Raw genomic sequence first — 24,160 nt, forward strand, 5'->3', positions numbered from 1 at the left:
CATTTTAGCTTGATTGCATGTGATCATTTCTAAGAGCTTTTGACTATTGTCATCACAAGATCTGACTAATTTTGCTTTTGCAATTCCATATGGGTAGAGATATTTTGACATTATGAAAGCATCTGTACAATAGAGGAAGAACAGCATTTTAAACTCAACTCTTTATTTTTTATGTGAACTGAAAGGAAAGTGAAGTGGCTTTGCTCAAGTTTAAGTGGTTTTGAGTCTGCTGACGTGTGATATAAAAATTAATTTAGCCCAATAAGGCTGATGGCTGTTCATCAACATACATGAAAGACTGAGCAAAACTATTTCCCCTCCCTAGGTTTGCATAAACAAAATGGGAAAGAGAGCGAGAGGAAAATATTTTGAAACATCCTTCCCTGCCTTGCTCCTGCTCCTCAGTACTTCAAACCCAGGTTGACTGGGCAGCAGCAAAAATAGGTATCACAGGTTGCCTGTAGGGAGGCTTCTCTGAAAGTGCAATTATTATGAAACATCTTCTTTATTATATTATATTTAAACTGTGCTAATAATAAATGCAGTGTTAAAAAAACATATCAGAGCCCAGCCTGGACCGTTCCTTTCAGTTGATTCTCTAATACCCTTACAAAACCATCTATGGAAGTAGCTTATGCAGCAGGAGCCAGGATTTCTGCCAGTGGGTGGCTTGGGTTGGACTGATGTGCAGGGGTGTGGGGAAGAGAGAGAAGAAAAGGCACACCTATCCACTCTGAGAAGAAGCTTCAGCTGCAACCCTTCCGTACACACTGGGAGTAAGTCCCATTACAGTCAGCTGAACTTACTTCCGAGTAAGTTCCTTTCACTTCCTATTCCAACAAGCCTTTCAAGAGAACATTTTTATCCCAGTCTGCATATGCATTGGACCTGAACTTCTTTCTTATATAGGTATTTATGGGTGGTGTTTTTATTGTTCAATCATTTCAGGAGTGATCCATTAATGAAATAAATATAGACACTGAACACAGCAAGCCAGCAAATTCATTACAATACCATATGTATTGCCTATAAAAGTGAAAGGGAAATTCCAGATTAAAGCCCTTGTGTGAAAAGTGTGTATGTGTCGTAATCAGTTCAGCTAGAAAGACACCCAAACAGGTGGCCAGTTGTGACATCAGGCCAAGTGTGCTGCAATTCTGCCCTGTAAGACTGTCAAGGGGGCAGGCCAGAGCAGGGATGTTGAAAGAGACTCCACCATGAGGCCCTACCTGTGCCTTGGAAGGCTCCCATGAAGCAGGAGAAGCCAGAGGGGTGCAGGTGGCCTCTTTGCAGAAGGCTCACCCAGGCAAGAGAGCAAGCTGCCCCTTTTTGAGGAAATATGGGACTTGGGGGCTTGCTGGAGGGATGCTGTCTGCCCTACATCCTGCTGCAAGTAGGAGGGAAGAACTTCATAGAATCATAGAGTTGGAAGAGACCACAAGGGCCATCGAGTCCAACCCCCTGCCAAGCAGGAAACACCATCAGAGCACTCCTGACATATGGTTGTCAAGCCTCTGCTTAAAGACCTCCAAAGAAGGAGACTCCACCACACTCCTTGGCAGCAAATTCCACTGTCGAACAGCTCTTACTGTCAGGAAGTTCTTCCTAATGTTTAGGTGGAATCTTCTTTCTTATAGTTTGGATCCATTGCTCCGTGTACGCTTGTCTGGAGCAGCAGAAAACAACCTTTCTCCCTCCTCTATGTGACATCCTTTTATATATTTGAACATGGCTATCATATCACCCCTTAACCTCCTCTTCTCCAGGCTAAACATGCCCAGCTCCCTTAGCTGTTCCTCATGCGGGATCGTTTCCAGGCCTTTGACCATTTTGGTTGCCCTCCTCTGGACACGCTGTCTCTTGGTCCTCTTTCACACATTACACAGAGCAACTCACTAAGGTAGCAGAATTCAGAACTGTATCACTTCAGACAGCAGTGCAGGCAAATGAAAGCCCCTGCTCTGTGGGCAGAGAATTTAGCACTTCTCCCTGTGTGCCACTTTAATACCCCCACTAAGTTTCTACATGGCTCCTGTTGCCAGTTAAATAGATACACATGAAGGGAGCAGCCGATTTATCTGGACGGAGGAAACAAAGGATTTCAGTTTTATTAAGGTTTCTGTAAATATTTCCCTATGACAAAATGAGAGAGTGATTGAAAGTAACCTTTTTTTATCAGCAGGTCAATGCAGCAACTGTACTTCCAGGCAAATGGCAGAGTAAACTGAAAGGGAAAAACAAATAGGCTAGCAACAGCTCAAGGAGTGGCAATGACATTCCCCCTTCAGGGCTTTGTTGTTGAACCAGCTGCCAAACACTCAGAGCTGAAGCAGAGGCGCTTTCAGGGTAGTGCAACTGGTTCAGCCATGCTGCAGGGGGCGCCACAACAATGCTGTAGAACAGAGCGTGAGAGGTGGGGGGGTCAGCAATTTTTTCTGTCACACAGGGTGCCACTGAAATTTGAGATCCCAAAGCATCACTGGCTGAAGTGTGTGTGTCCAGATAGAAGGCCACCCAAACTCCTCAGGAGACACATGCTTAAAATTTAGAAGTTACTCCCTCCACTGCAGGTCAGGATTAAAGATGGACTCGGGCATGAAAAGGTTGAATGCAATTTAGTAATTGTGCGCAAACATCTTCAATGAGGCACAAATCCAAGGTGATTCCCTTTGCTTCAGAGGTATTCAGACTCCCTGAGAATCAAAAGTTATTTCAAAACAGTCTGTGTCAAAGCAAACCGGTCCCCCAAGCATCAGAACCACCTCAAAGCCTTGGAAGGGTGTTTTTACTTCCCATCCAACTAATCTGATACATTTTGTACCTCAACGTCTGCAAAAATGGGAAATGCTAGAGAGGGTGGAGGGGTGAGGGAGGGGAGTCGATATGCAGTTCTGTTTTGAATTGGGAAATGCTTTTACTGGAGCTATTTTTTACTTCCAATCGCAAGTGCTTTTGGGAGGGTCACAGAAGAAACAGATCTCAAGCCGTTTCTCTGCTCTTTGTGGCTGGCTTTGGCAGCATTCAAGGGCCCTGTGGCTCCAAGAACAGCTTGAGGATCACAACTAACAAGGAGATGGTATCTGTCCCCACTTCCTGAACCAATGTCTGCCCTCCACAGCATCTCCCCAGGAACACTGGTTAGTGGACAAGAGAGTGGACACTCCAAGATGTGGATGGTCCAGCAGAACAACAGGCTTACTGGCCACCTTCTCCACCTGTTCCCCTAGCTAGCGCACGGTGGTCCAGCACGCAGGCTTTTTTTGGTGGCCCTCAGCAACATTTGACACACACACATACCAGCCCTCATGCCACCTTCCCAAAACCAGGTAAGCAAGGCACTGGGCTTTGAGGAGGAGGCATGAGGGCCCCATAGGGTAAAGGGATCCTTAAAAAAAGGAAACTTTACATGTTCCCTGTTGGGTGTAGTGAAGGGTTAACCTTCTATGCCTCGTGCTTGAGGAGACGGGCTTACAAGGGAAGTAAGCCAGGACTGGTATGCTGTGAACTGAGTGGAAATCGAAAGCATTCAGTTCAGCCGCTGCAAAGAGAGAGAGAGGAGGCAGAGAAAATGCAGCTACAGACTGATGGCTGTTGTGGACTGTAAATACGCTATTTTGTTTCCAATAAAGAGATATTGGGATAGAAGAAATGTCTGGACTTATTTACTGCCCTTTCGACACACAGACGCTGTGTAATTCTGCTAATTGCTTTACGACCGCTCCAAAGCTACACTGCGTAAACAGAAGCTACAGAGGCCCACAGGGGAAGTGTGGCTGGGCACCAAACAATAAAGCAATAAATCTATTGAACATTCTCCTTGCCAAAATAAAAAAACCCTGCACCCATTTACCTGACATTTAGACTTTCAAATTTCATCCAGTTCTTCTAAGAAATAAAAGTGACAGACATTTGTTGAAGCTGTCTTTTAAAGAACACTCATGGTATAAAGTAAGCACTCCGTAAAAGTGAAATCCTAAACCAATTTGGCAGAGTTCATATCCTCAGAATGAGCTCCTATGCCTGCAAATTTCACTCAGCTCTGCTCAAACATTAACCTGTTATCCAAGCTGACACTGTGGGTTCCAAGGCTCTCCCTCCCCCCCCCCACAGCCCTTCTGTTCAATCAAATGGAGGAAGTCACAAAGCAAGCAGCAAGAGCCTGGTCTTTCTGGGTCAGCAGCAGTCCCTGTCCTCCACTACAAAAGGAAGCAAATCAATAGTTCGCACTTACTTCAATCCATTTCAGTAACTTCTCACAAGCATGACTATCTGCTTTAAAGGGTGCCACATTCAGCAAGTCAGCCACAAACTCCTTAGCTGTGATCTCTAGGCTCTGCAAGAAATGAGGGCACACAACAACCATTTCCCAAAGCCAACTGTGTAGAAGAGCAGTTAACAGGGTTGTGAGGGAGGAGGGGAGGTGAAGGACCAGGACCAGGCAGGCAGGAATGGCTGCAGGATTCCACTCTCTTCTGCAGAAGCCTTAGAAGAAGGGAGACATGAGGGCAGGGCAAAGCTTATTGCCTTTTGGTGGTCTCCAAATATTCCCAGAGCTCACAGTCAAGCTGTTAGACTAGGAAGGAGGTCTCAGCAGGTGATATGCCCTAGGCGAGCAGAGCTTGTGCCAATAGGCCACATGGTTTTGGGATTGGCACCCAAGACCTCTATAAACCCAAGAGCAGCCATGTTGTCTTCTTACCCACAGCCTCTGCACAAGCAGCTCGACTTTGGCAGTCATTTTCTTGGGGTCCTTCTGCCTTATGGAATCCAAGATGACATCGGTGAGAAAGCAGTGGCACTTTCGGGCATAAAAAATCTCCTCTTGTGACAATGGAAAGCTCAGAAAGACAATATCTATAAGCGGAAAGAATTAGGGAGTGCTATCAACACCCATTTCTTTGCCAGCCCTTCAGTGTCTCCCTCAATCACCCTCTTGAGTACAAAAATGGCACCGCCTAGACTGGATCTTTGTTTGGCTTTGGGGCAATTTGTTTCTGACTTGGTGGCACCACCTCCCATGGTTTCTGCCTGGCCCTGTAACTCAGTGTGGCCAAGGAGTCACATCCTTGGTTCACCACAGATCCAGCTAGTCACAGCACAATCCACAAGTATTCTAGTGCCACTGCAAAACTACCCAAGGCAAATTGGAATTGTGAGGAAGAGGGGATCCTGTCAATTTTTATTTCTCTCAGTTTTTCAGTTTTAAATTCGGTTCTCTATATTTCCTTATCTGTTTGTAAAAAAATAAAAATAATAAAAATTCAACAGCATTGTAGTGTGAATTTCTCCCAATGCATACATTTCCCCCTAATATTTTTGCAAAGCAATTTCCCCTACTATAAAGCATATTTCTATGTTACTTTTATTTTTAACCAAAATATGCATTTAGGGAGCCATTTCTCATATTTTAGTCAAATCGTTGCATGGTGCTGCTGCTGTTGTGTCCCTCCTTAAATCAAACCGCAGCCCAGTCGTGGCTCCTGGCCCACTGGTTGAAGACCATTAATCTAGCATAATCTGCCTGAAGACAAAGCTGTTTTACTCAGCAACCCACACTGCTGACTGATGGCAACAATCCAACCATGTGGGCATCTAGAAGAGAGCAACTGCAGCAGCATATGGGGCCTAGCAGAGCAGGTCACTCTCATGGGACTTAAGCAAGATGCAAGTTCCATGACATTCACTAACCAAACTGCCCAAGAAGAAAATCCCAGATACACTGAATAGTCTCACCAAATTGTATTATTGGACACAACTCTATACAGCTCAGAGCTAGTCTCTACTTGTAGCATTATTTGATGTTCAAGAAGCACCATTACCCCACTGAAATACAATAGAAAAGGCCTTCACAATATAACCATTTTTTTTTCTTGAACTCAACAGGGCAAGATCTTTGTTACGGGAATGGTTCCAAGAGTGGGAGCTTCTTGCCAAAATATACAGCAATTTCTCATTTTGCAAGGAGAAATAGTGAAGATTCTGGGTACAGAATCGGGGGGGTTCTATTTTTTGAGGGTGGAGTCCCTCCCCCCCTTTCCCTTCAGCCCTGCCCCTTCTTTATATCTCCTTCCCATGCCCAGTACCTTTGGCCATGGGGTGTGCTAGGCCACTAGCTACTTTCATGTCCTCCAGGTGTGTGCTGTAGAGAATGCTGCTTTCATGAGATGAGCAGGAACCATCACAAGCCACAATTGGAGGATGCTCCACTTTAAGAATCAAGCCAGTGTCCCCATGGGGCTCATCCATGATAGCACTGCTGCTTTGTTCAGGGAGTGTCCCTGGGGAGAAATGGGTAAAAATTGTTAACATGGCATATAAAGAGTTATCAGATGTTGCATCCTGACTTGCATCTACCAATGGAATTTAGGAAGTCGTATTAGACATGGAAGGCAAAGAGGCACCATTCTGTGGCCAGTTCTACACTCCATGTATGCCACAGCATGTGCACACCTCTTTCACATTCTCTCTTATTCACTTTTCCCCAAATTAAAAAGTGCCAGGTGTGTAACTCTTCTCATAGGACAGTTGCTCCATCCCTTTTACCTTTTTGGTACCTTTCCCAGTGCTTCAATATACTTTTTGAGGTGTAACCAGAACTATACACACTAAGTCCATGGTGGTTTCACCATGAAATTGTACAATGGCATTATGATATTTGGTAGTTTTATTCTCAATCCCTTTCCTTATCATCTCTAACGTGGAATTTGCCTTTTTCCACAGCTGCTATACACTGAATCAACACCTTCATCAAGCTGTCCACTACAACCTCAAGGTCTCATTCTTCATCAGTGACCCCCAGTTTTGGTTCTATTTGAGCATAAGTGAAATTAAGGTGGGGGTGTTGATCCCACATGCATCAATTTACACTTGTTTTTAATTTCATTTGCCATTTTATTGCCCATTCACTCAGTTTTGGGGTTAGGCTAAGCTATGAATTGGTTTCCTTTTACAGCTCCTCTCAAGCCTCTTCTATTCTAACACTTTGAACAATTTGGTACCACCAGCAAACTTGGCAACCTCACTGTTCATCCCTAACTCTAGAGTGAACAAAGTAAAACACACAACCCCCAGTCACAATTCTTGGTGGAGCCCACTTTCTACATCCCTCCATTGGGAGGCCTATCCATTTAGTCCTCCTCTCAGCTTCCTATTTCTTAACCAGTTACTGATCCATAAGAGGACCTCTCTTTGGGAACAGCTGGCTTGAGAGACCATCTTGCCCCTCATAGCGGCCCAGCATAGAGGCACTATGAAGGACACCACATGTTTTCAAAGGAAACTCAGTGTGCCTGCACCTTGGCCTGGAGCTCATTGCCTATTCATATTAAGCAGGCATCATCAGTAGTTTCTTTCAATTGCCTACTTAAGGCACACCTGTTCACACAGGCCTTTATTTATGCTTCACCATCCAATTTTTGACTCTTTTTATGCTGTTTGATGGGTGTGTTACGTTCTTCATTGTATGAGATAAAAGCCCCTAAAATAAATAAATATGAAGCTATTCAGATATGAATAGCCCAGTCCTGAACAATTCAAGCAACTTTTCACGGCAAAGTATCAGCTAAATAAGCCCTCTATGGCAACCGTGGAGCTTGCATGAACTTGCAGAAGCCTCGGAACAAGCAGAAGAACAACTGACGAAATAGCTAACCTTCCTCTTTCTGCATACAAACGTTAGAGACTTAATCCCTTAAAGATCCCTGCAACCAGTTCATGGAACTCCATAAGCAATTAAAGAACAGATCCTGCCCAAGTGGGTTTTCGAAACAGCAACATCACAGAGGCAGATGACTTGCAGCTTCTACCTCTAATTGTTCAACACAGAGCAACAATCATGTAGATTTTCCCCTTAGATGCTCCTTGCAGGAGAAGAAGTTATTCACTGTTTTCCTCTTTCGTTTTTTCTTTTTATAGCACTGATTTCTGTCACTTATATTCCAGTCTTCATCCAGCCTGCTTCATCAACCACAGCTCTTCAGTACCAGAGAGTGGTCTCCACAGTGCCAAAGAGGACCTTTTGGAACAATTGTGTCAAAGGCCCCAGTCATCTCACTGTTCCACAACGAAACAAGAGCCTCAATAGGATCAATTGCTCTGCCCAATGAAAAATCCCCTAAAGCCATCAGCCTCCAAGGGTGGACCAGCAGAGGCCCCCCACCGCTGAAGACAGGAGTAATCATTGCAAGACCAAACTTCACCATGACAATGAGATAATATCCACCCCACCTGCTTCTACACCAACCCCTCTCCATCATGAATAAAGAGGTGATTGATCACTAACACCACATGTCTGCTGAACAAGAAGCCATTATGTATAGACAGAAGGGGCAAGGAGAAAGGAAAGGTCCCAGCAACCCCTGCTTGGGGGGGGGGAGAGGAGGGCACTCCTTGTTCCTGACATCCTCAGAGAGCGCTAATTTACGAGCATCAAATTCAGGTGTTCACTCACCTTTATCTCTCTCTTTTTGGCCACTCAATTCCTTGGCTGCAACATTTTCAGCCGCTGAAGAAACCTCCTCAGAAATGCTTTGTCTTCCAATCTTGACAAGCCATGCCTCAGAAGCCGGGATGCCCAGCAGGCACTGCCCAGCTTTTGGCAGCTGCCCATTACTTGTGAGCTCAGGACTGGTGACCCCAAAGCAAGTGGCTGGTGGGAAATTACAAGGTACTCTCCTTTCAGGCTCTTCAGCCACTTTGACACCATTGGATGTTCCCACCTGCTGGGCTTCACTGCACCGATAGTTCGCCATATCCCATCCCTGCACTAGGGAAATGAGCTTCTGGATGGGAGTGTCTCTGTTTTCCGGTTTTTTGCTTAAATTGCCTTTTGCTCCTCTTTTCCTTTCAGGCTGTCTGAAACAGCAGGAACTGTCCCACCCATCTGTGGACTGGCTATATCCATCCCAGTTATTTCTTCGCTTTGATCCCTTGGCTGGGGAAATGTGGGGGGACTTTTCATTCACTCTGTCTCTTTCTTCCAGGTCTTGTGTATTTCTAGATATATTCCAGCTATTGGCACATTGATCTAAATCCACAGCAATATAGGAGTGCTAAAAAAGAAAAGAAAAGAAAAGAGAAAAGGGAAATTTTCCATTAAAATTCTAAGATAGAGTGTAATTTGGCAGTGTCAGTGTATCCTGTTTTCCAACTGCTTTAATATCAGAGTTCCCTTAGAAGCAATATAACAGGATTCTGTTATAATTTTATGAGGTGTGGCAGCTTTGTATCTTTGGAGGGTGAATAATAAATTGGGCTCTTTGAGAAATGCTGAGGATTATAGAACCTTCCAGAAATGATTGGGAGAAAGTTAAGACAGTTAAACATTAGAGGTTTGTAAGGTACACTCATTCTAAACCACAGGGATGACTGCCAACTTGGACAACCTTAAAAGAGGGTTAGACAAATTCATGGAGGGTAAGGCTATCAATGGCTACTAGCCACAATGGTTATGCTCTGCCTCCATGGATGGAGGTAGGTTTGTTTGTTTCTGAATGCCAATTACTGGAAACCATTTGAGGGGCGAGTGCTCTTGTATTTGGGTCCTGCTTGGGGGTTTCTTACAGGCATCTGGTTGGCCACAGTGGGAGCAGGAAGCCAGACTAGATGGGTCAGAGGCCAGATCCAGCAGGCTCTTCTTATGTTCTTAATGATAACATTGAGTGAAGAATAACCTTACATTTTGAGTCTCTTCACCAGACTCTTGTTCTTTCTCTGGCACTGCAATCTCAAGACTTCTAAATGGAAAAGCTGCTCTTTGAGCTTCCTGTTGTTGCACCCATAACCTGTAAATAAAACATTTCACATTACAAGAATCATCTGTGAAGTCAGCCATGGCTCTGGAGGTAGTGTGCCTGCCTCCGTATTTAAGAATATTGCCTGCATCTTCAAAATGTATTAAGATGTAGACATTGAAAAAATGGAGAGGGAAAGTAGAAATTTCAAGCAGTTTGTGAGCAAAAGCTAGAGGAAGAGGAGGAGGAGTTGGCTGTATCAGTTCCTGGAAAAATGAGACCTTGAGACCTTAGTGGATAGTTTGATGAAGATGTTGACCTAGTCTGCTTCAGCTGTGAAAATGATGTATTCCATGCTAGGAATAATCAGGAAAGGATTTGGAAATAAAAGTGCTGATATTATAATGCCATCATCTAAATCTATGGTGCAACTGAATTTGGAATACTGCGTACAGTTCTAGTGACTTCACCTCAAAAAAGTTATTGCAAAGTTGAGAAACGGGTGCAGCATTACTCCCCTACGAGGCAAGGTTGTAATGTTTAAGACTTTTTAGTTTGGAGAAAAGGTGAGTAAGAGGCACCATAATAGAAGTTTATAAAATTAGGCATGTCATGACAATTTTGTGTCAATACTGTGTATTTTTAGCAGTAATTTGTTTTAACTTGTACTGTGAGCTGCCTTGGGACCTATACTGCAAGAAAGTTGGAATATGAATTACATAGATCAAGGAATCTCTCCTCCAAAACCTCCTCATTGTACTGATGCCTTCTCATTCTTAAAAGCAGGGGGTTTTGTGCCTGACAGTGCTGATGCAACAAACATCCCATTCAGGAGGTTGGCCAGGGGGCGGGGTTGGATAAAAGACTGTTTCCTACCAAACTCCCCACCCCTGCTTAAAACTGCCTCCCAGCTGTTTACCATTCAGGGACAAACAACTATAGGGAAGGGGCTCGTAGATGTGCTTTGGATTGCTGTAATTCTGGCCTATCGTCCACCCAGAGGGAGTTCTCATGCCCCCTGAACATCACTGGTTGATACGTGATTTTTTAAAAGATAAAGGAGAAAGAAACTGAGGATACCTGTATGTGTCATATTGATGAAGAGCCTCGACAAGAGAAGGGATCTGATACGCGGCCACTTCCTGGCACAGCAGAGACCATTCTCTGACAATTAGAAACAAAACTCAAGGCTTGTTTATGCAAATCAAGTGCACAGAGAGCCCTGTCAAACTTTGTAAAAACATTATTGGCAATAAACAAAACTGTGCAACTCAAATACAGGTGCTCTAAAAAGCGTGTTGAAGCTCATGTCTCATCTTAAAATATCAGGGTGGCACATGTTCCCTCAAGAGCTAACAGGTTTCTCCTCCTTACACTCTGCTACAAACTCACACCAAATCTTGGGTGTGAGTCAAAATGGAACATTGGCTATTTACTATGAAAGTCCGCACTGGCCCAGTGTGTTGTTATATCTTCCACCCACTATCCAGATCAGGCGGGATCACATGATACAGCTGAAGAGACTTGAGCAAACAGAGGAGGCTCCACCTCAGTTCCTTTGTAGTGCCAAGCTGGAAGCAGAGTAGATGGAAACTGGCACCTCCACAGGACAGCACTACATGTATCCCTCACACAGCACCAGAATATGGACTTTTATGAGAAGTAGCCAGCATTCCACTCTCTGTCTAACAGGAAGGAGGCATCCAGATGGGACATGCCTAGGCCAATTTCCCTTGATGGATGGCACTGAATAGTGGCTGTGAGTTTAAGATTGCCGGAGGACTTGCTGCAGCCCCTCCACCCAAAGACCACTTCTGCCAAAGCATAAACTTCCAATTGACAAAGCCCATGTGGCTGTCCTGCATTGGTTGAGAAGGCTGCATTAATCATGACCTGACCATGTTAGGAACACAGGAAATGGCAACCATTTCACTTACTTAAATTCAGAAGGCAAGAAGAGTTTACCAAATCTAAGGAAGTTAAGGATGTGTCGGAAAATTTGTCCATCTCCATGGATGAGGAGAGCCTGACCATAAGTAATCCAATACACCTTTTTGCTATTTGACAGCAGCTCTGGAAACTGGCAAAAAAACAAACAAACCAACGCCAGAAAGAAGAACAGAAGCACAACTTGTTTAAAAGAGAAAGCAGCCCTCTTTTGCCCACACTCACCCACAATGAAACAACCCTTACAACTTTTCTACTCCACAAGGAAAATGTATTATTATAGGTTCCGGGTGCCAGAGTTTGTGAGCAGAAACCACTCATAACTCTTGGATTTAGTAAAAGTTATAATTAATCAAAGTTTGATTAAACTGGGCCAAACACAGGAAACCCTGGATTTAGTTAGTCTAATGAGTCAAGCTGAGCCATTAATCCATTAAGAAGGCCAATAACACACACACTCTGGGCCCGACAGAAAATGGTGAAAGCCTCTCCTTGAGGCGAGATATAGCAGAGACAAAAGTCCAGAGTTTCAGGAGGGAGGGGCAGAAATGCTGTGAGCAATGAGGTAAGTGAACAGGAAAAGTGTCCCTTTTGCAAGCTGAGGCAGCAGGGATGGGTAGGCTAGAGCATGAGGCAAGCAGTCCATTTTATGCTGCAGAGAAGGTCAGACAGGATGTTGGAGTCTCTTGGAATATGAGGCTGCAGCAGTGGGAAGAACAGGAACCTCTTGGGATATGAATGTTCTGTGCTCTCTCGGTCTAGACACAGGTTGTATATATGTGTAAATAAAGCATGTACTGTAGAGGTGTGAATTACCTTCAGTCTGTGTGCTAGTCTGTAACACTATTATCAAGTATGCCTGCAAAGTCCCAGGTTTAATCTCCAGCATATCCAGTTAAGGATTATTTGTATGCCATGAAGCTTTCTTCCTTGTAGCTTTCTCTGGCTGTCTCTCCAGCACTATCTCAGGCAGAGAAGAGTCTTCTCTCATCACCAGTTAACTAACCCTTTAAACTGAAGATGGTGGAGACTAAACCTGAAGCACTGGAAAGCTGCTGGGAAAGTAAAGAGCACCAAGCCAAGCAGGCCAATGATCTGACTTGGGATAAGGCAGCTTCAGGTGTTCATATGAACTATTCCACTAGGATGTAGGGAGGGGGACATGTTAAAAGATGCCCATAGAAAGCAAGCGTGTGACAAGGTGAGCTCAGAACCTTTCATGCTAAAACGCTAGCAGAAATGAAGTCTAGTGCCACCTCCCACAAGTCTGCTGATACAGTTCAGTGCAAGCACCTCAGTGCTTTTAGGAAATTGGCCTGAAGGTTCAGACTATCAAAAGGCAAGAAAGGCAATGTCACACGTTCTTAAGAACTGTACCTTCAGTAATGTTTGCAAGTAAGTTGCGTACCAGTGACTTCCCACATACACTTTGACAATATGATGGAGTGAAAAGACTGTTAGTCCTGCTGCCCAGCCTGCATGTGAAAGAGAAACAGAATGCAATTTTAAAGGCATTGCTGCTTTTGTCAATGTGGTGAACACCCTTGATCCACAAAATCACTCCCTATTTCAAGCTCATATACAAATGTTTTGCCCATGCAAGGAGCTGCAGATAATCTACTGAACTCGAAAAGCAAGTTTTCAAGCAAGTTTCCCCACCATTTGCCCTTAGAGCAGGGCAGTTTTCAGCTGGCCCATGGGCAATCACAGCCATGCCAACCTACAGCTCAGCATTCATGCACATATTGCCAATTACTCAACATAATGTCATTTTTTGCTCACTTCTATAAATGCTTACAAAGACTCCTTTGCAGTTGCAGGTCAAAATTTGCTCTAGTCTTACTTCAGCACACTGTGGCAGAAAGTTTATAACTAGATTACGGAATTAGATCTAGCCAGTGGGCCTGATTCCCAATTTTACCACTGTGGACCAATTTTGACAGCAGTAAATCACCTGACATTAGGTGTCTGCCACCTGCCAAAGTTCAAAGAAGGTCACTGTAACCACCAATCAGCTGTGAGAATGCATTCAGAGGGGCTCGCTGTAACCACTGATCAGTAGTTACAGGGAGCCTCTTTGAACGAATCCAAATGGAACATTTTTTTCCTCTGCTTGTGGGCTTCCAAGAAGCATCTACTTGCCCACTGCGAGAAAAAGATGTGAGATTATATGCATCTTTGGTCTGATCCAGAAGGGTTCTTATGTGTAGAAAGTTGCTGCATATATATGCAGAATAACTTCAGTTTAATCATCACAGTTGCCAGCTATCACTTACATCACTTGCAGCCAGTGGCGGAGCTTCAAGCTCCGGCAAGGTGGGCGGCGGAGAGCAGGTGGGGGGCATGGCTGGCACACGACCTGGGGGTGTGGCGCCCAGCACAGGGAGGGGGCAGCCACGATGGCACCCCACAGGGATAGTGCCACCAGGGGTGGTGCACTCCCCCCGCACCCCTGTTCCTCTGCCAGTGCTTACAGACAGTCCACTAAAGTCCCTACTTAGGTTGCTGTTTTTTGCAGATTATCTGAGGTTACTTGTACACTGCAAGAATCTGATTATGCTGAAGTGTGCATGTTCTTGGATATAATGCATATTGCTCAGAGAATGTATAATAGCTCTCAAGATATGCACAAAACATGCAGTGTACACAATTCTGCTAAAATATGCACTTTCTTTGATGTGTCTTGGAGGTTATGCATATCACCTGGAGAATGTGCCAAATGCTGACAAGATACACATATTCCCCGAGGTCTCTTGGAGAATATGCAGTGGTTTATTTTTAAGCATTGGGGTGTGCCTGAGCACACCTGGCAGACTGCCTTCACATCCCTACAGTTACATGCAGTTATATACTTTTGTGTGGAATTCTGATTGAGCTGCTATAATTGTAAATCAGAGTATTATGGACATAAAATGCAATGATATTCCTTATAAAGTAATTTGCAATGTTAGTGACAATAAACACATTGTGGGGAATGACTACTTATTTTGTAACAACCATTGGTTCAAACTTAACGTTTCATATTCTGCTCTTTTATAGCTTCAATATTCCATGTTGTTCATTACTAAAAAGACATTGTTCCCTCCCTTAAAACTCAATAAGAAGGGTCAAATTAGTAACAGCTGACTTACCTTTTCCTCCGGTTTCTAAAGGTGCCTTTTGTTTTAGAAAAGTTTTCATGGCATCCTTCATTGGCTCATATATGATATCCATTTGATCCAAATAGGCACAGAGTTCAGGAAGCTCAGACATCTTCCGTATAAGTGGGAGTCTGCAAGTGCCTAACCAATTCCTTTGGATAAAAGGGGGAATAGACTTAGAAGAAATTACTTTATCTATTTTTGCATTTTTTTAAAGATATCCATTTGATTTCTTTCCTACTATTTTGGCTACACATGGATTCTCTCCACCACCACCCCAACTCCCAATTTTATTTAAATCAGATTCATTAGACAACTAAGAGAAACTTCAGTGTGCCTAAAACCTTCAACTGCAATTGTGCACCTGAAGAACAGTAATTAAGGCTGGTGGAATGCAAACATGCTCAAGAATCATATAAATTAACCATCAAACAAACAATGCCATCAAAGTACATGAAAGTAAAACCAAATAGGTGTATGGTCAAATGTATTAAGATCAAAGCATTTTCCTACATATTTTGAAGCCACCAATGATTCCCCTTTTTTCTAGGGGCACAGCAATTGCTCAAAGACCCAGTCATGCTCTTTTCAATTTCAATTGAGAAGCTCCTCTCTTTTGAGTTTGAGCATAGTACAAGGTCAATTATCCCACCTCACCCCAGTGGTCTTAGGCACACTAACAGCTAATTGGTTCTGCTTTGGTGCAAAAAGACATACATGACATGTTGAAAGAGAACTCCGTTCCCGGATATATAGAGCTTGTTCCCATCCAGGGTACTCTCCATGTGAAGCTGCCCCAGAGCAGAGTCAGGATATTTGACCAAGAGACCAAGCGCCATTGGGAACAAAGGGAGACTTGCTGCTTCCTGAACAGCTTGTGGCTTCTTCATGGTGCTTTTCACAACGCCTTGAAGGTCAGCTGTTCCCTCTGAGTAGATTCCTAAAAGGGAAATGTACAAATGAGAAATGAACAATTAAGAATCCTGATTATATTTTATACCTCTCTTGACTTTCTAATCCAGTGAAAGTCCCATGGCCCAATCCCCATTTTATTTTGAAATCTATTAATATAGAGATGAGTTACACTGAAAGATGCAATTAAGAACCACACCAGGGTTCCTCTTGTAGGTCTTCACTGCTTCTGTGACTTCGGGGATCCCCAGTGCCTCAGCCTCAACCTCCAGAGCATCCATGTTGGAAAAGTTGTCGGGCAAAAGCATCTTCTCTGAGCGAAGAAAATTAGCTAGAAATTATAAAATGAAAAACACAAAGTTCTAGCAAAAGCAACAGGGTTGCACTCCCATTCACCACTCTCTTGAAGGTTACCCATCAGGGCACCAAGACCAAAACCAAACCTGAACCCACATCCTACTCCCACATATTCCACTTGCCCCAACATGACCTGTGGTTCTGAGACTGCCTCTGGTAGCATATTAGTAGTAGAAAGGGTGTTATAATAATTTTAAAAATGAAATAGAAGGAAATGTTTATTTGTTGCCTACTGCTGCTGCTGTCTTCCTCAAGGAAAAGGCTTACCTATGAAGCGAAACTCGCTGCTTTCACATTCTATCAGCACAGCATTGTCAGACAGCCACAGCAAGTTGTCATCATTGACCAAGGAAGGATATTTTTCAACCATGTCTAGTGGCACAAAGCAGTAATGCACTTCTTCTTCAGTATCTAGCAACGGAGTGTCCATTAGTCCTAGGGGGACTTTCTCATGTAATCCTAATAGGGAGAAAAAGTGAATGTCAGCAAGGAGCTAGGAAGACCAGAGACAGCAGATAAAGGACTAGAAATCTGAATCCAGAGCCTGGGGTCACACACACCATACACTGAAAGCACATGGCTTCCCCCAAAGAATCCTAGGAATTTTAGGTTACCCTTCATGGAGCTAAAATTCCCAGCACCCTTTAGCAAACGAGTTTCCAGGATTCTTTGGGGGAAACAATGAGCTTCCAGTGTTTGATGTACCGTAAGTGTGACCCCAGGCTACACACAACATCCCATGCAAATAGCACCAGCTGTTGCAGCTGATAATCACTAGGAATCCCAGCAGGCTAGGAAGCAAGCTTAACCTTTTTTCCTTGCTGTAGTCCTGTAGGAAAATCCTCATCTGGAGCTGGTATTTGTAACTGAGAAGAAATTCTCCACTGGTGCAAGCAGGGGAGCAAAAATTCCAAGCTCATGATCATCTGTGCTGGCTAATGCTATTTGCATTTTTTTAGACCCAACAAATTAAATACAAAGAAATAGTTGACCTCACATGGTTGTTGATCTTCAGCAAGCTTTGGGATTATCTATGCCAAAAGATTAGCCTGGGTCATTGTTAATTAATTAATTTATTTAATAAAATTTATACACCATTTGATTTAAACAAAATCCATAATACAGTTTACAAATCTGAAGTATATTTAATGGGTATAAACTCAATAAAGGGAATAGTGAAATCTTAGTAAATGTGACAAAGGAATTACCGTATTTTTTGCTCTATAAGACTCACTTTTTCCCTCCTAAAAAGTAAGGGGAAATGTGTGTGCGTCTTATGGAGCTAATGCAGGCTGCGCAGCTATCCCAGAAGCCAGAACAGCAAGAGGGATTGCTGCTTTCACTGCACAGCGATCCCTCTTGCTGTTCTGGCTTCTGAGATTCAGAATATTTTTTTTCTTGTTTTCCTCCTCCAAAAACTTGTGGTCTGGTGCGTCTTATAGAGCGAAAAATACAGTAAAAATGAAGGGAAATAAAGCTCTGGCACCTCTCAGAAGGGAACCACTGCCATTCTAAGAGAACAAGGCAGAAGTTCATTGTGAGCTCCAGCACCTCTTTTTCTATAAAAATAGCACTGGTTATTATCTCATTCATATATATATATATATATATATATATATCTCACACACACATTTTCTCTCTCCTTTCTTATTACCAAAGTACCCAGGATGATGTACCCAGCTCAGTAAAATGTAGTAAAAATAATATATAATATATAATATAAAAAAACAGATTGAAAACAATTAAGAAAAGAAAGGCAATTAGTAGTAACAATTCAGCTGAAAAGACATCTGGGTAAATAAAACACTTGACTTTGCTCAATTACAGGAATATGTGCCAGTGACTCTAAGGCAGTATCTGTATAACAGACCCAACTCTCTGTTGTCAATGAGCATCAACTTTCAGTTCAGCCTCCTACCTCTAGGGGACAAAATGAATCTGGTCTTGTGCCTTGCTGCCTTTTATCATGCCTCTGGGACCAAAAGTGACAGGAACTTGGTTTCCGTTTGGTTTCTCAGGGGATGTTTCTCACAAAATTATACAAATTTGTATTAAGAGTTTTGTCACAAACAACTTAGCAGTGTGCATAAGTTCAACTGCTAATTTCTCTCCAGAGGACTTTAAAAACAAACACACCACATTCAGCGCCTTCACGGACATGCTACTTATCCTGTCATAACCCAGACAAGTGAAAAATAAAGCAAGCCTCATTCTAGAGCAAATGACCCAAGGGGCAGCACTCTAATTAATGTCAGGCAAAAGTTTATTAGAAGGAAGAACAGTGATTTGGAATGCAGCCAAACAATTAAACATCAACATCAACTCGTTTTATAATCCTACTGAGATATGTGATTGTAACTGAAAGTGAATGACTGTAATCTGCTCACCTAGCCACCTGGGGTTGCTTCTGAAGGTTTGGGAATACAGCTGCTAGGCTTAATTGGAATGAGTCATTGCAAGCATCTTGCACCACTAGTCCTCTCTTGTAAAGCCCTTCTTGACGTAGGGCCAGGGTACTTGAATGATGGCCTGTCCCCTCACCTGCCGCTACACTTACATCTGCATTGGAGTTCCTTCTCTGGGTTCCCCCATCATCTGAGATATGGCCAGTTGCTATCAGCAAATGGGCTGTTTCAGCAATGGCGCCTGGTTTTGTTTTTAATTTTACTGAAGATTTTCTTGGGTAACATAAGTACATACAGAGTTTCAGCTTTCAGTTCATAGAGTCCTTTCTATGGATCAGTTACATTCGATGTGAAACACTAATAATGTTATAGACATTATGAACTGGTCTCCCCCACCCCCACGGCTCACTTGGTGACCACTCTGAAGTTGTTGTGCCACCAGGCAAAGGCTTCTTTGTTTTCCTAGGTGTTTATGCTTTTTGGCTGATGCTTTTATAGGGCTGCTGCTTTAAGCTTATATTAATGTATTCATGTGATGTGTTATTAAATATTATATTTTAGGTAGTCCTGTTAATGTATCTGAGGGATGGGGAGATATAAATAAGCAATGACTGAGTTTGCTTGGAGTCCACATCTCCTGGGCTTAACCCACACTCCATCCATGGCATCATGTGGGCTGAATGAAGCCAGAGGAAGTTTATAAAAATTATCCAAGATGTTTGCTTATGATCACTACAATTGTCATTTTGGTCCTGTCTAACCTTAAGTAGTTGCTTACAATGGACTTTTACCAGTAAATGCTGGACTTTTAAGAGGAAATTCTGAAGGCTTGCTGATACATTTTCGTGTTCTCCAGTAATTCATAGATGCTCTTTCAGCTATTGGTATATCCGCAGGACGGACACGTAAATTATGTTTTCCTTCCTTCAAATTGTCTAAGGTCTGTTAAGACAGGCAAACATCTCTTAAGCATGAATTTTCATTGTATTAAAAAAAATAATAGGAGCGTTAAAAGAGGAGGGCTGCAATACAGCATGGTGCGCATAGGATACTGTCCTTCGGCACTGCCATCAATGATGTTTGTTTCAGTACAAAGTAAGAGTTCCTAAGCAATGCAAAGCTTAAAGTTTTTAATAAGCCCGTGGTCGTCGTCATCAATGTAAGCGCTATTCTAAGCTATATGATGCTATTTTCAGGCTCATAAAGATGCTTCCCTTTGGCAAACCTTTTATGTGCTTCTGTTCCCTCATTAAGGAGGGACTAAGGAGGAAGAGGGAAGGTAGCTTCTCTCCCTTTTCCTGAGGTGGCATCTGGAGAGGCTCAGCTAGGGAGGCTTCAGAAAAACACAAGAGCCTTGCAGCTGGCTCAGCCCAGAGGGCTAGCACCCTATTTCCATAGTGGCCAATCAGATGCCCCTATAGGGAGTCTGCAAGCAGAACCTGAGCTCAACAGCACTGCTCTCCCCACTTATAACTCCCAGCAACAACTCAGGTCCTGCTTAGTTGTCCACTCCTCTTGTCATCCAAGTTGGTGGCCATCACCGCATCTTGTGGGAGCGAGTTCCATAGTTTAACTATGCACTGTGTGAAGAAGGGAGTGATTGCAACAAACAGCATAACTGCTTATCAGCTCAGCAATGTAGGCAGTGGAACCAACTTATTTTTCTGTCTTCAGGAGAAGCCTAGGAGGAATCTGCCATAGATGTTTTTAATAAAGGGTGTCAGACCTGTGAAACCTAGCAAAGATAACCTGTATCCTATTCAGAAGTGTAAATTACTGTCAACTCAGACAGTTCATGGCTGACCCATTATAACCTGTCATAAGGCTCATCCAGACTTCCTTTTGCACTGTGCATTCCAGGCACACGTCCACACTTTAAAACACTGTGTCAGAACAGTTTATTTTAGTCCCAGCGCTTTATCTGGGAACACTCGCATTTTACCATTGAATTGGACAAATGGCAATACAGTATGTGGAAAACCTGATTGCTGTTTGTTCCATTTCAGCGGTAAAACGTGGGTTTTCCTGGGGAAAGTGCCAGAACAAAAAACAACAGCGCTCAGACATGCAGCTTTAAAGTCCAGACCTGTGCCTAGAAACACAGCACAAAGGCAGTCTGGATGAGTCCTTAATGAGGGTACTGAGTAATTTAAGAAGGTGATGAATCGGTGTTGCTGTCCAATTCATTGTGCCTTGTAGGAAAAAAACAGCTTTAAGTAGCCCTGAAGCTCTTCATCAACCAGCTTGCACCCACATGTCTATGTGACAGGTCCCACCCACACCTGTTGATAGGCATCCTTCCCTCTCTATGTTCTCCGTGATGCCTCATCTGAGAACAAAGCCAACCTTTGGTCTTGGTGCCCTCTGTTTCATTGCCTGAAAGTGAGACAGGCAAGCAGCTGAAGACTGAGGTGGGTCTTGTAAATCCTCATCACCTAGGTTTGGTTTAAAACACTGACACAGGAGGCACAATCCACTATCTCATGCATAGAGGATGTAGAGCTAGAAGTGGAAAACTCAGGATGGGGAGGGATCATGCTCCATAGTACGCTTAGGACTTGCAGGGTCCTCTTCAGAGTCAACAGGAAAGTGGGGAGGGTGATCCCACAACAGTCCCATTAGTGAAGCAGGCATAAAGAGGCCTCCAGATGGGCCAAGCCAGGTATAAATAGCTTCTGCTTTGGCTTCTGCCTAGACAAGAGCAGAACTCCCAGTTTACTGTTCTCTTGAGCTTCTGTTTCCCTGGACTTCAGGCTCCTCAATCTAATTGCCTTTGCTCCATCTGCCTCAGTGCTTTGATTGCCTGCTTGAATACATAATTCAGATGTAACACTGAACCATGGCTTGGCATGAGGGAGGCCTCTCTCCTCTTGCATGCAGATTCCTTCTTTTGTATTCTGCTTGTCATTCATCACACTCTACCCAGACATGAAAATTGGCAAACCCAGTTAGCCACAAAACCAGGGTGTACAAACTCACATTGGGATTCAAATCATTAATGTGAAGAAAATTATTAGCTGTAGTTTGCCAGTCCAGAAGCCACAGCAGCTTATGGCTGGCAAAAAACAGGTAGTGGGAAAGAACCCAGTTGTAAAATGAAGCTGGGAGCATGTGAGTTCTTATGGAGCTCCCACATTCTAAACCCATGGTTAAGCCTAACTTGAGCTGTTCCCTGCTTTGGCTTCTAATTCTGCCAAGGTTTTTGTACAACTGACACAGGCAGTTGCTTTCCCAGCCAGACGGAGCTGCACAACCATCCCTATAAAGTGTTCCACAGTCCAAAAAAGACAGTTCCAGGGCAGCCAGAGAAGAAACTACTGTTGTGAAATTTTCCCATTAAACTGGGCTCTAACTTATCAGCCTTTTAAAAAAATTCCTTCCAGTAGCACCTTTTTATTTTGACTATGGCAGACCAACACGGCTACCTATCTACTACTTATCAGCCTTTTGACAGCTTACAGCTTATTTAGTCAATAGAGCATGTTCTCAACCACAGCCAGGAAAGGCAGTACCTGCAATAGTGGGGTCAGCTGCAAAAGCATGGCCTGCTCGTACAGCAAATTCAGTTCAGCACAGCTGGAGAAGGACAGCTTGGAGGTGTGCAGGTAATAGTGGACATGCCTGAAGGTGTAACCATCTCTGTCAATGAACAGGCGCACGTTTTCATTCTGAGTCAAAGCCGAAACCTCTTTCCAGATCAAAGAGTCTGGAAACTGGGCGATTTTGCTTTTGGGAACTGAGAAGCACCAGCCTCCGACATTCAGGTGAATCAGCTCTTCCTCAGAAGATTCAGCTTCAGAAACTATTTCTGATTCTTCCTAATTGAAAGGTGGGGGAGAAACCAGTACAAGCTCAGAGCAGATCCTAAGCCTTTAAAATAACCACACAAGTGAATTCCCCTCCCCCACCCGCTCTTTTTAAATCTATATTAAAAAGAAGCCTCTCCGATAATGCTTCGGATCCGAGGATGCTGTCGAGTGCGGGGCAAGGAAAGATGCATGCTTTCCAACTGCACATGCTCAGAGACGCTCTTTCCTGGCGCTGAAAAAAGGGCGGAGAGCGCGCTCCGTGTGGGGGGGGGCGTGTGTAGAGGGAGATCTCCCCCGCCCCCGGTTCCAGCCCCGCACAGGGGGCCCATTTGGGGTTTCCGCGCTCTCTGCCCTGCTCTCCTGAGGGGATCCCCTTTACCATGTTGCTGGGCAGTCGGAGAGAGGGGCGGAGGACCATCCTGAGGGGACGGGGCAGAGCGCCCAGCAGGGCAAAGCAAAGGCCGGGCGACGGCGGCCGCTCAACGGCCTCCTTGGCTCGCGGCCTTCCGCCGCCGCCGCCGCGCGGTGTTTGCCCGGGTTGCCAGGCAACGCGCGACGGCCTCATGGCGGTGGCGGTGCCGCTGAGCGAGGCCTGGATTCGCCGGCAGCCGGCTCTGCGGGGGCTGCAGCCAGGTACTGACCGCCAGCTAGCGAGAGGCCTGGCCGGGGGCGCGCGCGAAGGGGCCTCCTCGCTCGGTCTCCCCAAGGAGCGCCCTCCCCCAGCGCCGCCATGGGGCAGCCTCCCCGGCCGGGCGACCACGGCTACTTAGGCCCAGCCAAGCTCAAGCCTACTTCCAAGCCTCGCTGCTTCCAGAGTTAAGGGACCCTTCGGTCACCGGGTGTGGATATTCTGCACATGCTCAGGGGCGCTCCTTTTCATAGCCTGGCACCGTCCACGACTTCATTAGAGCATTCGGACGTTTCCAGGGAAAGCTGGCCGGTCGGGAGGGTAGTGTGGGGTAGGAGGCATGTGTGAAACAGAACTAATTCCCCTGAACTTTTGTTCCATGCGGAACGGCTCCCTTTTTTCTTCCGGCTTCTTCTCTTGTCCCTCCGCCCTGGCGAAAACTTCTCGCTATAAGTGCGCGGAGGAGAGGGGCAAGTACTCCGCGGTGGGGCCTCAAGAGGAGGACTCAGAGGGGGACTGAGTGGGGAGGGGCTTCTTTCGGGGACGGTGCTGGTCCTTGGGACAGGGTAGCCAAAGTACCTTGCTGAGTGCACGAGGCCACTTCAGGGATTTTTCTGAAACTCAGGTGCACTGAAGCAAAACCAGGCTAGGGTGAAGCAATAGCTTTGTTTTGTTGTGAGGGGATCTTAACATAAAAAGGGTGATCCCACGAGCCTTCTACAGCTTTCTGCCCTTGGCACCAGGTTGGGGAATTTAATATTGTTAAACCTATAGTAGCAAATTCAGTACTTCCTTAAGCCCACTCAATGTGTTGGGCAGATTGCCTGCCTCCCTTTTTATGTTTTTAATACTATTTATAACACACTCTTCTCTCTCAAAGCAGCCAGTCAAAGTAGCTAATAAAAGTACAGTATTAAAAAGAAAACAGAGATAAATCGTTTTTTGAAAGAAAGAAAGAAAAAGAGAAAGAAAGAAAGAAAATGCTAGATAGTTTGTGTTTACACTCAAGAGAATGGAATCTGATTTGAAAGAATTGCTTCTCATTTTCTAAATGCTCATCAGAGGCAGATTTAGGGGAGTTTGACCAGTTTGTTCACACGGTGCGGAGCCTAGGGGGCACTGCAACTATTATTTCAAATGGTGCGGAAGAGGTGCTAAATTAAATATTGAGACCCCAAGGTCCTCCGCTGTTCTCATCCAAACCATCTTTGCCTCTAGATAAACTGGTTCT

The 24,160-nt window shown here is 44.4% G+C and overlaps 1 protein-coding gene across 4 annotated transcripts; it reads right to left on the bottom strand.

The window, feature by feature from the left end:
• Window positions 1–2,073: 2,073 nt before the first annotated feature.
• KCTD19 (potassium channel tetramerization domain containing 19) lies at window positions 2,074–23,401 on the bottom strand (the record flags this gene model as incomplete). Of its 4 annotated transcripts, none has more annotated exons than XM_083514935.1 (16): window positions 2,074–2,224; window positions 4,232–4,333; window positions 4,700–4,854; window positions 6,084–6,278; window positions 8,450–9,050; window positions 9,677–9,782; window positions 10,812–10,895; window positions 11,669–11,811; window positions 13,056–13,153; window positions 14,810–14,970; window positions 15,536–15,758; window positions 15,930–16,061; window positions 16,355–16,546; window positions 19,284–19,434; window positions 22,005–22,310; window positions 23,300–23,401. In XM_083514935.1, the coding sequence occupies 15 exons, from the start codon at window positions 22,032–22,034 to the stop codon at window positions 2,111–2,113; spliced, it is 2,487 nt and encodes an 828-aa protein (XP_083371061.1). In that variant the 3' UTR covers window positions 2,074–2,110. The 4 variants fall into 4 exon arrangements, with proteins under 4 accessions (XP_083371061.1, XP_083371062.1, XP_083371063.1 ...); XM_083514936.1 differs by lacking the exon at window positions 23,300–23,401 and adding an exon at window positions 23,094–23,194; XM_083514937.1 differs by lacking the exon at window positions 23,300–23,401 and adding an exon at window positions 22,943–23,055.
• Between the last annotated feature and the right edge of the window lie 759 nt (window positions 23,402–24,160).

Source organism: Podarcis liolepis (genome assembly GCF_965112155.1).
Source record: "Podarcis liolepis genome assembly, chromosome: 7".
NCBI lineage: Eukaryota > Metazoa > Chordata > Lepidosauria > Squamata > Lacertidae > Podarcis > Podarcis liolepis.